Source organism: Leptosomus discolor, chromosome 7, assembly GCF_034619465.1.
Source record: "Leptosomus discolor isolate bLepDis1 chromosome 7, bLepDis1.hap2, whole genome shotgun sequence".
NCBI lineage: Eukaryota > Metazoa > Chordata > Aves > Leptosomiformes > Leptosomidae > Leptosomus > Leptosomus discolor.
Window position 1 is genome coordinate 12353428 of NC_141397.1, and position 16930 is coordinate 12370357.

The 16930-nt window shown below is 43.2% G+C and overlaps 1 protein-coding gene across 1 annotated transcript in view; it reads right to left on the bottom strand.

Moving 5' to 3' along the window:
- LOC147415078 (uncharacterized) overlaps positions 1–16930 on the bottom strand; it is a 43859-nt gene that overhangs the window by 8004 nt on the left and 18925 nt on the right. The window contains 16 exon segments of the mRNA XM_086468522.1: positions 153–434; positions 1832–1967; positions 2387–2499; positions 3305–3439; positions 4550–4627; positions 5734–5827; positions 6110–6285; positions 7273–7425; positions 8982–9935; positions 11358–11423; positions 11533–11577; positions 12459–12665; positions 13538–13877; positions 13879–14138; positions 14140–14196; positions 15846–15931. Of these exon segments, the coding sequence (XP_086324648.1) occupies positions 153–434; positions 1832–1967; positions 2387–2499; positions 3305–3439; positions 4550–4627; positions 5734–5827; positions 6110–6285; positions 7273–7425; positions 8982–9935; positions 11358–11423; positions 11533–11577; positions 12459–12665; positions 13538–13877; positions 13879–14138; positions 14140–14196; positions 15846–15931 (3182 nt within the window).

The following is a 16930-nucleotide window of genomic DNA, read 5'->3' on the forward strand; positions in this document are numbered from 1 at the left end:
CAGTCAACTGCACGTACCTAATTTCAAGGACCTGCCTTTACTCAGTGAGGCAACTGTGCCTCCCCACCATCATCAGCAATGAAAAATAAAATACTAAAAAAATAACCAAGTGTGTAATGGAGACTACAAACACAAGTGAGAAACCCACCTACCTGCAAAAATAGATTGACTTCTTGTAGTTTTTGTCTTATTTCTTGGCCAGCTCGTTCTTCCATCTCTCTTTTATATTGTTCTATCTGGCTGCGATCCACCATGTTAGTCTCCAGATGATGTTTGAGGTTAGCCACCTCTTCTTTCAGCTGGCATTTGCTCTTCTCCAGTTTTTCCTGTTTCCCATGCATGGTGGACAACTGTTCTCGCAAATCCTGATTTTGTGCTTCTACCTGCTTGCGCTTTTTACACTCTGTCTCCAGTTGCTGGGAAAGTTCACCAACCTGTAGACAGCAAAAAAAAAGAAAAAGGAACTCAGAGGGATTTAATATTAGTAAATTCTGTGAAAATCCGTAAAGGGGTTGGCCATGGAGACTGTATTTGTTGTCTGCTGACTCAGAATTAAAACCAATAGATCCCAATGGTCAACCTCAGCTCCATCTTCCTCTTCCTCACTCCAGAAACATAGCTTTTCTATACTTACTGAACATAAAACATGATGTCCTGTCGTTTATTAAAAGAAAAAAAAAATAGTGGAGGAACTAGCGTAGTAAAGACTTGAAAAGAGTCTCTAACAGAAAGTAGAAACTTTACACTTATTTGAAACTGCCTAAATGTAATGCACTTCCCTGAGATTCGAAATAACTGTTCCAACAGAAACACAAAAACACTACCAACTTTTGGACTGAAAATGAGCTGCCGCAAAGGCAGTCGACCCATTCTGCAATACCTTCTAAAAACAAACGTAGCTCTGAAACGTGGCTGCTTTAGCAACAAATCCGAGTAACGAGCGGAGAAGCAGATAAAAGGTTACATGCTGCTAAAACAGCCAGAGCCCCCTCAAAAGCACTTCTGGGAAGTCTGCTGCTGGGTCCCCATGACAAGGGAAAGACGGGCTGTGACAGCTACTAGTGAGCAATAAATTGCAGATTTTTTTTCTGCATCACCTCAACGCATCGTGCCCTGGGAAGCAACAACACTGTTTGGAAAAGCAAAACCTGAACTGCCTCCTGGTGAACTTGTGCCTAAGACAGGGCTCAAGGGGGGCTCTTGGGCAGAGCCAACTTCCTCCAGTTGTTCGAGTTACGGTGGCGTTACTTCCCTCTCTTCCAGAGAAGGAACTCATCTGTCAGACGTCGAAGATGCTGCCACAGCCTCCAGCTGCAGCCAGGCCTGTGGCGGGCCTCAGTGCTCTCAGCCCCAGCCCTCCCCCATGGGCGTGATGTCGTGGTAGGACTGCAGGCCTGCCCGGCCCCATGGACGGGCCTGGCGATCCGCACTCTTGGCGGACCCCGCTGACTGTCACCAGACCTGTTCTGCTCTTCTTGGTGAGGGCATGTGGGACTGCTCCCTGGCCCGCCAGGTCACGGACCCTGCCAGCCTTGCTGTGATGCTTGGCTCACCCTTCCTCTACAGAACAGCTTACCCTTGATGTGCCCTTGCAGATACGGCTTTGCTCAAAACGTTTTCATCTTTACCCATGATGGTAACTACGTCGCTATTAGGTACAGTCATCTACTACCGTAACAGTAGAAGGAGCATCAAGAAAAGTCAATGAATTCCAAAATACAGCCATGAAAAAAAATAAAATCTACATGAAAAGCAGTATAGGGAAAGAATAACACAGGTTTCAAAAGAAGAAACACCACCACCAAAAAACCCCAAACAAACCAGTGCTCACCTTTGTTCTTAATCTATCAACTTCATTGACCGTTTCAGAATACCCATTCTTCACTTCTCCCTGCAAATTAAGCTGGGACTCTCTCTCCTCATACACTCTTAGTTTCTTCATAGCTCTGTTCAGAAGCCTCTTCATCCTGCACAGTAAATTAGTCAAGAAAACCATGAGGCAAAGGAACAACGGGCCTTTTTCACAGACTCTCATGGAAAGAGCACAGACATGGCTGGCTTTGTCTTTAATGTGCTTGATAGACCAGGATTTACTGAGAAAAACCAGCACTCCCGTGCCACAAATCCCTCGGGGGGTGCAACTTTCACCTCAAAAGAGGAATAAGAGGCAGACTTCCCTTCCAGGAAAACCGGAGGGCAATTTGCATTTGCAGTTCTTTTGGCAGCTCTTGGAAACTACAGGCACGTGTACAGAAGCATCTTGCAAGAACTAACAGGGGGCTTGAATTCACTCACAAACAGTTACGTACACCTATTTTTACACCAAAGTTCAGGCAAGCTTGACTTCTACTTAGGGATACCTGTGCACCATGCTAAACAGCCCTACCTCTTACAGTCGTTCTGCAGTTCGATGTTTCTTTTCATTTCTTGGTCCAGATGCAGTTCCACTGTGCATTTCAACTCTTCCAGCTTCTTCACTTTCTTTCTTTCACTCTCACACTTTCAAAATAGAAAAGACACATGACACCCCCCATAGGAACAGTTTCTACGTGCAGTATGTGCATCTGGTGTTCTCCACAGAGCAGCTGCAGCACATCTCTCTCTGTTTGCCAAGTTCCACAGAACAGCAAGGGACAGAATTCCTGGGAACGTTTAATCATTGCAGATTTCCCATCAAACAGGCCAGTACCTAACAACAGATGCCCCCACTAAAGCAAAGGCCACCCTCTTCTAATGCTTCAAGGCAAAAAGGTGGAAAAGAGGCTGGACAACACTTTCAGCAGTTCCTCAGCTCATAGCAGAGGTTACGTAGGTACACACAGCATGGGAAAGCCCAAGTCCATTTAAAGCTTTCGTGGGATCTTCAACGACCAGCAGGCAGGGGCTTGTGGGGGAATTTGATCTTTTGGAATTCTTTAATGGTTTACTCCCCTCTGCCATTACCTCCATCTCTTCTTTGTGGGTACGTACTTATTCACATGTTGTTACTCCTCTGGGTGTTTTCTCGGCCAAACCAGAGCAGAGCTGGCAGCAAGGAAAGAACTGGTGAACTGCAGCATTGCTCCATGTGCTCAACTGATAGCAAACCACACTGGGAGCCCCGCCCAACAGAACCACTCCAGAACTTACACAAAGAGACCCAGCTAGCTTTTACTCGCTTCCTGGATGACCCCCAAAGGACAAGGTACTCAGCGCCTGAACAGCAGGGGTAACAGAAAAAGCCAAGGACGCAAGAACCCCACAAAAAGGTGGACACGGTTCTCCTGGGTATTGGTTCGGTGTCTGGAGAATGTTGTGGTCTCACCCGTTCCAAGAGTTCAGCCATTTCCTTGTCAAGCTGAGCAACACACTCTTGCAGGTAAGATCTTGACTTCAACTGCTCTTCCCACGTGCTGTGCGAGTCCTTTGGTGTCAGAGCCAGCACTTTCTGCTTTTGCATCTGTGAAAGCAACAGTGGCAAAAGAAAAAATTGAGGTGACCAGAAAGACAACGCTGCAAGTGACAGCAGTAACTGAAATTGAAACAGGCCTAAGCTCTCCTCACCCATGCAAGATCTAGGGTTAAGGTTAAGGCGGAGTGTAAAACACACCTTGGGAAACACAACCAAGACGAGCAATTGAAGCTGCTGGAAAGAAAGAACACTCTACAGTGCCAAGGTGAGGTTACAGCTTTGGGGGCTAAGACGACATGCACACGCACACACAAAATCACCCTGCAACTTTCTTCCAAAGGTGCTCCGGCGTTCCTAATGATATGTACTGCATAATAAAAATCACTCCTCTAGCACCCACCGCAGAAACTGCCCTCCCCTCACTGCTTCTGTACCAGCTCTACATCTCCTGAGAGCAAGAAAATGTTTTCAAATTGGCAATGCTCTTTATGTTTCTATCCAAAGGGACAAAGGTTTGCCTAATAGATGCACTTGAGTGGAACAGAACTTGCTGATTCAGTTCAAGTATAAAGAAAGCAAGATGACTCGCCGCTTTTAGTGGCATTCTGTAAAAAAAAGAAGAAGAAAAAAAAAAGGACGTCTACTGATCTACAGAAAGTTGTCGCCCTTACAGAGTAGATGAAACGCTGGGTCTTACAATGGAAGCCAACATGGTGTCAAGGGCAAACTGTGACAAAACTGCAAAGGTAACATGGATCTCCCAAGTCCAGTCTCCTCTCTCAGCTTTCAATCACAGACCTCCCTGCTGCCCTCAACATCCATCCTCTCCACCATCTGCCGTGGGTTAACCCTAGTAGGCAGCGGAGCACCACAGAGCCAGTTGCTCACTCCCCGCAGTGGGATGGGTGAGAGAATTCTTCTGACAAATCGCGCTGATGAACACAAGTATCTTTCACACCACACCACAGATAAAAAACACAGCAGCGGGGGAAAGAGGAAATTTACAGCCTTTTTCCTTGAAGGGGGCCTTGCCCTAAAATCAGAAGGGTATGTGTCAGCTGAACTGTGCCTACACAGTCCACCTGAGCTTTTCATCAATTACCTGCACACGAAAAATTCAAAGTCTAGGACAGTCATTCACAGAAGCCATTTGTATACCTGCTGCTGGTGGTGGTCCTCTGCAGCTGCCTGTCTTGTCCCTAAGCCAGTTATCAAGTCTTCCAGGCGGTTATGAACCTACAGAAGCATAAAAAGAAGCAAGAAGACACTCTCTGACTTTCCAGACTGAAGTTTACACCTCATTACCAAAAATAAATATTACATACGCCTCGTCACCTCTATTCCTATAGTATTTACACCCAGCACCAATGATCAAAACGGCCTCAGTTTGATACCACTGTGAAATTGTTAGCAATCACCACCTCTGCTGTTTACTTCAGGGAGAGAGAACACCACAGGGGATACAAAGAATCTTCAATGAAAACAGGCAGGAGTAGCTTTTCCCATCCGCAGTACATTTGAAAACCATGCCCTTTTAACCACAGGAAAAGGACCAGCATCATGACTGCCTTCCCTCTTCTCTTGTCAAGATCAGCACATCAAAAAGTTCAACTTTCACATGTAGTTATTTTCACAATCTCTTTAGCACTAATTAAAAAACTACAGTGGTACAAGAACTCTAGTTCACCAGTTTCAATACAAAAATACTTTGCTTCATACAGGCCACAGATGAAAGCACCTTATCTGAGCTAAAATTAACCACTGGGTAGGGGCAGTGTGAAATTCCAAGGCTCGCACTGAGTTCTGGAAGTGCTATCACAGGCGCTTCTCTTCACTGGTTCATAAAAGCACACACACACACCAAGTGGCCAAAGGAAAAGCAATCCTGCACAGCAGCAGCTCTGGGGACTATCACTTTTGTTCCAAGTCTGATGATGCCAGCCAGGGCTCCACCACACAGTGCTTGGCATCAATATCTCCTGTGGAATTTCCATGAGTTAACTCGGATGAATATCTTTAATGATACACATTGCAACAAGTGTCTGAAGCAGCACCTGATGTCACAACCGGTCTAAAGCAGACAATAGTTACACCAGCGTATCAGTGTCAAATCCTCACCTTCTAGAGCATTAAGTAGGACTTGCTAAAGTAGCATGGGAAAACTCTCAACACCAGAAAGCTGGGGAATGGACCAGGCTGCTTTCCGAGCAGCCTCTATTCAGCAGAACAAAGGAACTGAGCTCCTCTAGGCTCTCCAGGAACACCTCCTCTTAACATTTCCCCATAGGTACAGGCAACTAGGCTCAGGAGCTCACAAAAAGGGAAGTTTATGAGCAGCTTACTGAGGCAGAGGCTTGCAGGTCTCTCTGAAGGGCTTCGATCCTACTGCTTTGTTGCTGGACTGTAGCTTCCAGTCTGGCGTTTTCAATGTCAAGGCTTAAAAAGAAATACAGCTCTTATTACCACCAGAGCATCAATTCTGAAAGAACAGCATGAAATAACACGATCTAAATTTAGTGGGAATGGTGGTATTAGGTCAACGGTTGGACTTGATGACCTCAGAGGTCTATTCCAACCTCATGATTCTATCATTCTAAACCAAAAGCATCTTTCAAAACCGTGTATCAACCTGCTGCGATGCAACAAGGCTATCCTGTTGTTTCCACACAATCCCAGAAAGTGACATAGAGACTTTGCTTCACTGTGTTACTCTCTTACCGTTGCACATGTTCTTCCAGCTGTTTAATAGTAGTATTATTCGCAGAAGACACCGACAGGAGGTCCTGCAGTTTCTGGGAAGAAGCTCTTTCTTCTCTTTCCTTATTAGCCAAGGCAGTCTCCAAGTCCCGAACATAATGCTCAGACTGAAGACGCTGCTCTTCCAACTCCTGCAGCTGTAAAATCACAGTAAGAATCCACATCAGTCAGGTGAGCTTTTCTATAGAGGAGTCAACTGCTGCTGAAGCATTCAAGCACCGCAAATATCTGCACATACCCTCTACCCAAAGAACTAATCATTTCAAAGATACTCCAACCCCACTTCTACTAGCAAACGAACCCAAACTATGTACTTCATCATCTTTTATACTGGCCTCTCCCATCCCTCTGCTGATTTCCTACAGGACACTTCTAAGCAGTGACACTGCCCCTCCTAGCCTTCTGGTGACTCGTCACACGCTTTTCTACCCACTTATTTTCTCCTCCATGAAAACATGAACGAAAAAAGTTCATCCTTGTCCTAAAATCACTTCACAGCTCCCTCATAATGGGATTAAAGATGATGCTATTTCAGATCGCAGAGGCCCCTGACCTCAGTATTTGTAAGGACGCTGCAAAAGGCGGTTCCCGCCTCAGAAAAGAGCTTACAGTGCACTTGCAAGATGGCTGCTTAAGGATGCCAGACAATAGCAGGGCCAAAGAAGAGGGGGAAAAAAAGGGGTGGGGTGGGTGTGTATATATATATATATATATATATACGCATACACAGAGTACGTTACAGAAGCACTCAGAATGGACAACGTGGTACTTGGGGGAGTGGGAGGGACGTGGAGGCAGCATAAAAAAGCTCAAATGCAGCAGTCCAGTATTTCTACTGTTCTTCAGAAATCAGAGAACCTACTTGGCCAAACCAAATGACATAAACTACAGAAACATCCATTTAATTTGCAAAGCACCTTCGGAAATACAAACCTTTGTCCAAGTAAGGACATAGTGTCCTCACATCAAGGACATGGACACCAAGTTTCTAAAACAGTGAGATTCACTCACCCATCATTAAATCTATCCTGGTGAGGTTTTTTCCGACGATTTTACGAAAACATTCACTCCTACTTTCAACAGCCACGCTTAGATTTCTTTCTACAGTTACAAACATTATGTACCTTAGTTTTAACCTTTTCCAATTCCTTTTGCAAGCGCAGCTTTTCTTCCTCCAGGTCACTGCGGTAGCGTGTGGTAACTTTAAGCGAGGCTTCTGACACAGATTGCTTTTGAAGAGCATCGGCAAGCTCCTGCTGCAGCTGTCTGACCATGCCCTAATGAAACCGTTAAAAGCACATGAAAAAAAGCTGTAAGAACAAGAACGATGCCTTTACTTTAACCTACTTGATTATACAATTAGCCTTGTCATTGGATTGAACTCAAAGGTATGAAATTTTGCCTGCCACCAGCAGGCATCTGCACAGACAATGACTTCCACTTTCTCAGCTGAGCAGCTCCAAACTATCAACAGCTCTTCATGAAGACTTTTGTTTCCTAATAAATCAAAAAGGCTCAAGTATTATTCTTTTCAGAACAATACACAAGCACACACCGCAGTCATGTATTTTTTTCTACCCAAACCCAAAGCAATCTGTTGCGATGTAAGAGCCATAGTTTGACTGCAGCTATTGGCAAGTGAAGAATAAGGTGCTTATCTGACACATGCAGGTATTTACCGCACTCAAAGAGTCTGGATTTGCTACGAAGGAGGAAATGTAATTTTAAATCACTATTCAAATCAAATCATCAAGGGAGACAAACCTTCTACCCGTGTCTAAATACTTATTTGCCAGAAAGTAAAGGAAGAGCAGAGAAAACGCATAAGGCAACTTTTAAATCATTGCTCTACCTGGAACTGGTAGAGAACTTCATCATTAGAGAAGACCCTACCTAATCCTAGGAACTTACATAATAATGCATTCTCCCATTACCTATAGCTTTTTCAACTGCTACCTATTCCTCACTACCCCCGCCTTTATTCTCTTCCTCCCTTTTTCTTGACAGAAGCCATCTACCTACAGAAATGGGAGCAACATTGGTTCATGCATGTTTGAGCAACATAAAATTATGCCGGTGTTCTGCATAAGAGCATGGTTCATACTGATGTGTGGTGTGAATCTGCAGAAAGAGAGTTTAACTGATTTCCGCATTAGCCTTCAGTCCTGCTAATTAGTCTTTCACAGAGCCACAAAGAAAGAACACATTTAAATATGGCTACACATGACAAAACAGAGAAGAGAAAGCTTAGGTCAGTGTCTGAAATGAACTTCACGAGGAACAGGCAGGCCCCGTAGACCCCCAAAACACATACATAAATTAACACCTGCACACTACTAATACCCTTCGATTTTGATAGTAACTTATGGAGAAGCCATGTTTTTTTCTCCGTAGGAGCTTAAAAAGCATCCCCCAACACTTCACTTGCCTGCATCTTCGTTTCTCAGCCCTTGCATATTGGATGGTTCTTCCTTTTATACCACTCTTATTTGTGTCATCAGTGCAATACATACGTAAAACCCATGAAATACAAAAACCATTCTAAAGGGCATATACTGGACTAAGGAAAAGAGATGAAAGAAGCTCTACAGAAGAATCACCTTTCTTGATCAAAGCTTAGACTTGGATATCTTTTCTCTGTTCTTTGCTCAAGTCTGAGCAGTAGCACCCTTTTTGTCAAAACCTTCCACAAAGCCAAGAGAAACACAACAAACCAGAACAAATCAGCATTCCTTGGTTCCACGCATATAACCTATACCTAGTATGTTTCGAACACAAAATAATTTCCAGAACAGAAAGAACAATTTAAAGGCTTTCAAAGTGGATACGCTACCTCTCTTTCTACTTTGTCCATCTCAGATTTAAAGACTTGTTCTCTCAAAGCAGTACACTTGGCATTTAATTCCTTGTTTCTCTCTTCCACTAGGCAAACTTGCTTTTCAGTATCAGTTCTGAGTTTGTTGAACATATCATTAAACCGGTCCTGCACATCGCGCACTGCTTTCTCTTTGATGATCCCCTGGTTCTGCACATCTTCCAGTTGCTGACGAAGCAAAAGGTTTTCGCTCTGGAGCTGGGCCAATCGCTCCTGCATGGATTCCTGCTTTAGTACAAATTTGCTCACTTGATCTTTCTCAAGTTGTCGAGCGTGATCTCGTTGCTTTGCCTGAGCCTGGGCTTGACTTAATTCCTTTTGTGTCATTTCTAAGATCAATGTTTTTTCCCTGAGTGTTTGTTTTAACTGGAGAAGCTCGTTTTCTAGACTATTAGCTTTGCTTTCAGCTTTACTCAGCTGCTGAGACAAGCTCTTGTTGGTTTCTTGCATATCAGAGAGGTCGTGATGGAGCTTGTCTTGCAAGCGAAGTCGTTCATCACGTTCTCTCTGAAATGTTCGTTCAAAGTCAGTTTTCGATGACTGGTGACGTTCAAGTTCTTGCACAGCAATGTTCAGGCGGGAACGAAATGATTCCATTTCTGTCTCTAGTCTGTCTTTGCTTTCTTTCGTCTCCTCAAGTTTGGAAGCCAGCACCGCAGATTCCGTCTTTAGTAAGTTCAGCTGTCCGTCGTACTGAAAAACTGTTTGTGTTAAGGCTTCCTCTTTCAGTTTAAGTTCCTTTTTGAGATCTTCATTTTTTTCTTTCAAGGCCTCATTTTCCTCTAAATATTCTCCTTCTTCCTCCTGGTGCCTAAGTCTTACTTGATCAAGTTCTAGCCTTAGCATAGCAATCTCATCTTGTAGTAACTGGTTTTTGTGCAACAGGTCCTTTTCTCTCTCAGTGTCGGATTCCTGAATGACAGGGAACAGGAATAAATAGCCAGTTGGGAAATGAATCTACAAAACCACTTCAGCATCAAACGGCGTTTTAACATTTCTCACACTGAAGCGTGGCTTCAAAGAGGAGAGTGAAATTTCAGGTAATACATAAGCTACTGTATGAACCCGTGCACGTGTACAATGTACACACACAGCGCAAGTGTAACATACCCTTAGAGAGCAAACGAACATCCCACAGACACAACGCCTTTTTTTTTTTTTTTTTAAGACAGCAACCAAATAATGAAACTACTTAAAATATCTCAAGTATAAAGCTTTGAAAATAACTGTGTTTTATCATATGTGGATGCTTTAAAACATTCCCTTGGAGGTTAATTTAGCCCTGTTACAACTCTGGTAAGAAACAGGGCTAAAAAAGGGTATTTTCCTTCTCATGCCATCTTTCATCTTCTATCAGTTGTCAATTATCTTCTTAACACGGATCCTTTCTCTAAGCTGTACAACTTCATCATCCCTGGAATGCAGTAGCCTTGGCATGATCTGGCAAAGAAAAAAACCCACCTGACCACCAAAAACCCCAGACCACTGGTGAACCAACTGTTCTCAACTACCCTCAAAATTTGGCAATAGTTATCCAATGCTTCTTCCATGAACAAAGTACCTCCTTCTTTAGGCATACTGGAATACGATGCCATTGAAAAGAATCAGCCAATAAGAATACAAGCCTTTAACTCATTATTTAATATACCTGGGTTTTGAGCTTTCTCAGTGTTAACAACTCCATCTCGGAAACCCTTGAGGGTAACTCAAGTTGCTGTTTCTCCTCTATGTCTTTACAATACGCATCTTCTTTCCTTCTTAGTTTTTCTCTTGCTTTCTCATACAGCATTTCCACTCTGAGACTCTTTTCCTCTTCTCGTTTCACAGTAGATCTAGGATTTAACAGAATATTTGAGAAAATAAAGCACTGCTATAAAAATTAGATATTCCACATTATGAACTTGCAAGGACAAACCACAGAAATGTTCATAAATGTTTTCAGAGTTCATATTTTTACTGTAATTTTTACCCTTTATAGAATTCTAACTTCATTCCATTAACCATGGTATCAGTCGCACAAGACAGGGAAATAAGCCGCTGAGTGATTGATGATTTATTTGTAGGTACGTTTACACAGGTAAATGCACAGTAGTCTGCACACTTCTATAATTCTTAGCATTCAGCACTGTCCCGCATGACATCCTTGACTCTCAACTGGAGAGACATGGATTTGATGGATTGAGCACTCGGTGGATCAGGAATTGCCTAGATGGTCACACTGGGAGAGTCACGGTCAGTGGCCCAGTGTCCAAGTGGAGACCAGTGACAAGTGGCATGCCTCAGGGGTGGGTATTGGGACCGGTTCTGTTTAACATCTTTGTCGGCAACACCGACAGTGGGATTGAGTGCGCCCTCAGCAACTTTGCCAACGACACCAAGCTGTGTGGTGCGGTTGACACGCTGGAGAGAAGGGGTGCCATCCACAGGGACTGGGACAGGCTGGAGAGGTGGGCCCGATCTTTATTGTGAGAGTGGTGAGACACTGGAACAGGTTGCCCAGAGAAGTCTGTCTTTTTGTTTTCTTTGCAATTTTGGCATTCAGGGCAAATTTACTACATTGAACAGAAAGAAAAGAAAAAACACCACAAAAAACCCCACCAATTGAGTAGCTTTACATAAATATTTCTGTGAAACAGACATGCTTTATATATGTGATGTCCAAAACTGACTGAGATTAAAAATATGTATTACAAAACACAGACTTGACTCGAAAGATCCTGGAAGATGGCCAAGTATTTAAAAAAACTTTCCCCTAGGAATCAGGGGAGGATGTGGAATCGGAGGTGGATTCTGGTAAGCTGGAACACATCTAATACCCCCATTAGAGGAATTCTTTAGAGCAGAGACTCTCCTGAAGGACAGACAGGAAAAAGTCTCCTGCTTTGAGGGACAGGAAAATATCTGTGGCTTCCTCAAGCTTTTGAGATTGGTTTTGAGATTTCCCCTTTTCCTGACAAAGAGGATCTGAACTTAATGGAAACACCAACTGCATGGTGATCACTAAAATCACCTAGAAAAGGGAGGAAGCAAAGTGAACTGCAAGTTCTTTTCTGGATGGCCATTTCCTACAAAAATACCTGGGTTTCTCCGGTCTTCAAGTCTGTTTTTGAAGAAGTGTATTTCCTGGGTATGGACAAGGAAATCCACAGGGATTTGGTTTCCCTCTTCTTTCCCCCCCCCCTCCCCCCCTTCTTTTTTAAAGCAGGCAATAAATTTGAACCTCCATTATAAGCTTAGTTTTTTCTAAAAAAACCTATTTCTCTTAAATGTTTGAGAAGCAGTGGACTACTCAGGATGGTTTTCAGCACTGGGGAAACTACTCCAACTACTACAATATTAGAAAACCTAAAAGAGATTTACATAGTACTACAAACAAGAATTTGAGATTATTTCCTTAGCTTACCCTTTCATCGGCAATTGAATCAATTTTGATCTCTCCTCAGACGAAAAGCTCCTTTTGTCTTTTTCTGCTAGAGAGTTTTCGGTCTCCATTTTCAAGCAGACATCCTCCCTCCCAGTAGGCTTTTGTTTCACTTGCTGATTAGTAACGTTGCCTGACGGTCTATTTAGTTTATCAAGATCTTCCTGTTTTGCTACCGCCTGCGTTTTGAAACATCTTTGTTCACTTTTTTCCTTCTCGACCTACAAAAAGAAAGTTAAGCGCCACACATTTCTCAGTATTCCTAGAAAAGAGAAACATCATATCGAAGATCAAATCATTCAGAGTTGACCTCTGAAATCACGTCATGAAAAAAATGAGGGAATTCATATAGAGAAGCATTTCCACCAAATCGCACTACCACATGTGAAGTCATTGGAAGAACTTTGAAACCCCTCGTGATTAAAAAAGATAACAAAAACATAGCCTTTAGAAAGAAAACAACAGTGCATCTTAAAACATGAACAACAAAAAACCCAAAGAGTTCCAGATTGTCCGGACAGAGTTAGAAGGACTGTCCAATGCCAGCTGTAAAAGCACAGGAAGAAGCAAGTGGAACTGTGCTGCGCTACTGCTTCCTTAAGGGGAGGGGAGGGGAGGGGAGGGGGGCGGGGGGAAGATCCCAAAGCCACAAGCAGGGATGGTTTCACAGCAAGCGGGAATTCTAGTGAAGGGCAATGAAGACACACCATGCAGAAATCACAGCAAATGAACAGATTAGTCAAGACCCTGTGCAGAAGCCATTCTCATTCTTTGATTCAGAATCACAACAGATGTAATTGTGTGCATTTCTTTTTATGGCAATGAAGTGGTAACTACTTACACCGGAACCGAGTGCCACTTATTGTTAAACTGGAACTATAATGCATTCTGTGTTTTCCAAAAACCTTCGAATTACATAATGGGGAAAAGGATAAAGTCTCCACTGCTCTCTTTATTCCTAATTAATATATTTCCATTAGAAGAAAACACAAGCTGCACAAAGCATCTTCCCTTAATGAGGAATAGCTAAAGTGAACAGGACCTTTCATATGGAGAAAGACTACAGAATAAGGAGTAGCAGGTGAACTTCTACCTCTTTTTGCAGCTGTACCTTCTCTTGCTCCAAAGCCAGGAATACTACTTGCAGCATTCCTACCTTACTCTTAAATCTTTCCATACCTCGTTTCAGTTCTTCATCAAGGTTCCTTTTCAGCATGCCACACGATTGCTGAGCATTTGCAAAAAGACTGACAATTTCTCTTTCTCTTATTTTGTTACTGTCAATAAGGCACTCCTTGGGAACATCATCATTAAATGCAGAGGCTCTCCCAAGCTTACTTTCTGTTATAACAAGTGCATTTTCAGCACTTGTAGAAACACGTCTTATTTTAGGAAGATTATTAACGTCATCCAAAATACTTGTTTTTAAGCTACGTCAATTCTTCACTCAAGCCATCTTCTGACACTTCTTCCACAGCGGAAGTAGTTCTCCCAGTTTCATTAATTTCACCAAACAGCTGCTTCAGCTCTGCTGTAATGTTTTGAACATTTGTTTTCAATTCCCTTTTCTCTTTTTCAACCCACATTCTTTCATAGCTTTCTTCCCAAGGTTTTGGGCTTAACCGCTTGTCAGCACTGTGTGAGTCCTCATTTTCTGCTAGGGCTTCCTGATGTGAAATTTCTGCTTTGTCAGTCTTGGTTTTCACGTGCTGCTTTTTCTATCAAGTGGGTAGTTTCTAAAATGTGTTTATCCTTAAGTAAACCGGTACAGACAAGAGAGATCACCAAGAAAAAGGAAGTTATAGTCAACCTAGGCAGTTTCTGTTGCAAACTCATCCTATCGTGTAACCGAAATAAGAGAAAGAAGACGTTTTGAAAGCAATTTTTATCATAAAAATCAAGGAATACTAAGTTAAAGGTTCACTGGATCATCATTTTCTTAAAAACAGAAGGTCTTACTTGAGACACAACAGTTCTGCTCGGATCAGATTCATCTGGACACTAGGGTTGCTTTTACCTTTTAGCCTGCCTGCTTTCTGCAAGTGGTGGCATTTGTCACAAAGCAATTTATTTCTTCACCTTTTATTGCTTTAATACCATTCTTCATTACAACTGCCTACATTTTCCCAGGCTCCTTCCTCCATCATCCGCCTGGCATTTTACACTCCCCTCACGGTCATTCACATTGTATTAGCCAGCTCTGCTAACACAATGCGAATGAACATGACAAGTTTTTACTGTCCACCACAAGGAGAACTGGCTAAGCTAGGACTGTTTCTTCACCCAAGACTCAGAGATACCAAGTTCCATTCCAAGCTCCAAACAACAGCATTTATTAGGGAAACCTGCCCATTCCTTCCCTTATCCCAAAAATCGGCAACCCAAGCTTGCAACCCAGTCTCCTCACATCGCTGACCCCGTGCTCTGTTCCTCAACAGTTCTGACTGCTCCTCTTACGTGTCACACTCCTCCCAACATGTTCCCTCTCCACAGGCCTCCTTAACTTGTGGCCCCTTCTAAATAGGGCCTGCAGCCTTGGTGTCCCAATGGGCTACGACCATCCAACTCCTTGCTCTCTTTTCCCGTTACTCGGGCCCTTTTCTCTTTCGGCAAAATTTCGTCCTTTCTCAACGGGGAAGGAGCACCTCAGCCAGCCACCATCTGTCTCAGCCTCTCCATTCCCACCTGCATCGCCCAACTACTCCTGCCTTCCAACAGGCTCAAGTTCTGTGCTCTGCCTGCTCAAATTAAGCACGCCCCTCTTTCACGATGCCGACGCGTGGGGTGGAAATAATCTGCTCCACTGTCCCTCGAGCTGTTACAGAAGACTCTAGACCCCTCTATCCAGCCCTGTCCTGTATGCCCAACACAAACAGGATGCCTGCCTTATTCCCTTTTAGAGTGGCCCCTGAAAAAACGCCTTTTCAAACACTTAGTAACACGGACAAACCAGCACGTATTTTACAGACGCAGGGAAAGCATCAGAAAGGTCACCAAATGTCAAGGTTTTTTCTTCAATCTTTCTCTTACAAAGAGGAAGACCAGGCACGTTTAATCACACAGATCAGCATAGTTTAGACAAATCTCCCACGTCACTTGAACGTGCGTTTTGCATAGGGGAAAAAAAATGCATTTGACTGCCCTGTTTCTCAGCCCTACACAAAAGGAAAAACACAGGTCAAAATTTAAGCAAACAAACTGGAAACAAATCAGTATAACAGCAAGTATCCAACACAGTGACAAGGGTTTTACCCCACCGTAAGAAGATGGTATCCAGCTTTACTTTGGACTATAATACAAACTGCCTCTACAGGACTCTCCCTTTAGATAAGTTTTCTTTACCTTACCGTATAACACAATTTACCAATTCAGACTAATTCAAAATACTTGGTTTTACCTACCTGCACCTCACAGTTTTCAATGGCATCCTCGATGTCATCTTTTTCAGCTGATGATGACGTAGGAAAGGTAGATCCTGAGTACTCATCTACGGTGAAAAACACATATTTTTATAACCAGCATGACTCGATACTACTAATTCACACCTAGAGCGCATCTGTAATCATCATATTTGTGAGAAAAAACTTGACACAAAATAACACATCTCCTCAAATCTGTGAGATCCTAAAGAGAGACTGATCATGGTACAGACCTAAGATGCATCTGTGTGAATTCCTTTCTTCCCGGGCATTCTACTTTTTCACGTATAAAGAAATTTTGCTGCAAATCACTGTCAGTGGTCACAAATAAACCATTCCTGTTTCTTAAAGGTGCATGCCCTCTCTCTGACAAACTGTCTGCCGTGCAGTAACTAGCTACATTCCTCCAGCAAGTTTAGTTTCCCTATGTCTTGCACACAGAAGATCACAAACAAAATCACAGGCTTGAAATCTTTAATGCCCCAGCTTTAATCCATGCATGAAACCAATCTGTTTCTAGACAGGGGTCTGGACTGAGCATTTCAGTCAAAGTGCTGCTGCCTCACGTCTTGCAGAAGACACGGATGGGACACTGAAGGAGAGACGGGCTTGTGAAATGTTGAGAAACAACCCACGATCTGGACGTTTCACTTGTACTGTTGAAAACCGGATTCCACCCTTTCCTCTCTCATAATTTCTAAGTAGTATCGCACAGGTTGCAAACTCCTCCGAAGCAGTCAGTCAGTCTGGGCTCCCCATTACAGGATGCTTACCTTGAACCTCTGTTACATCTGAGAAGTGGACTTTAAATAGTCCCAGATGCCACTTAAAAGCAGCAACTCATTGTCATTTTTTGCGTGGAAGCTACACTGAACACTGAAATACAAAGCATTCAGAAAGAAACAAGCCTCAGCAGCTCAAGGGTGGCATCTGTAATCAGAGACGGAGGCTCTTCAAGGTAATCACTCTCCATCTCCCGGAAGCACTGGAGCCTGATGGAATCCAAGAGAAGTATCTGCATAGATGTCACACCGATTTGCAACATCCCTTCAGAAAACAGAAGGAAA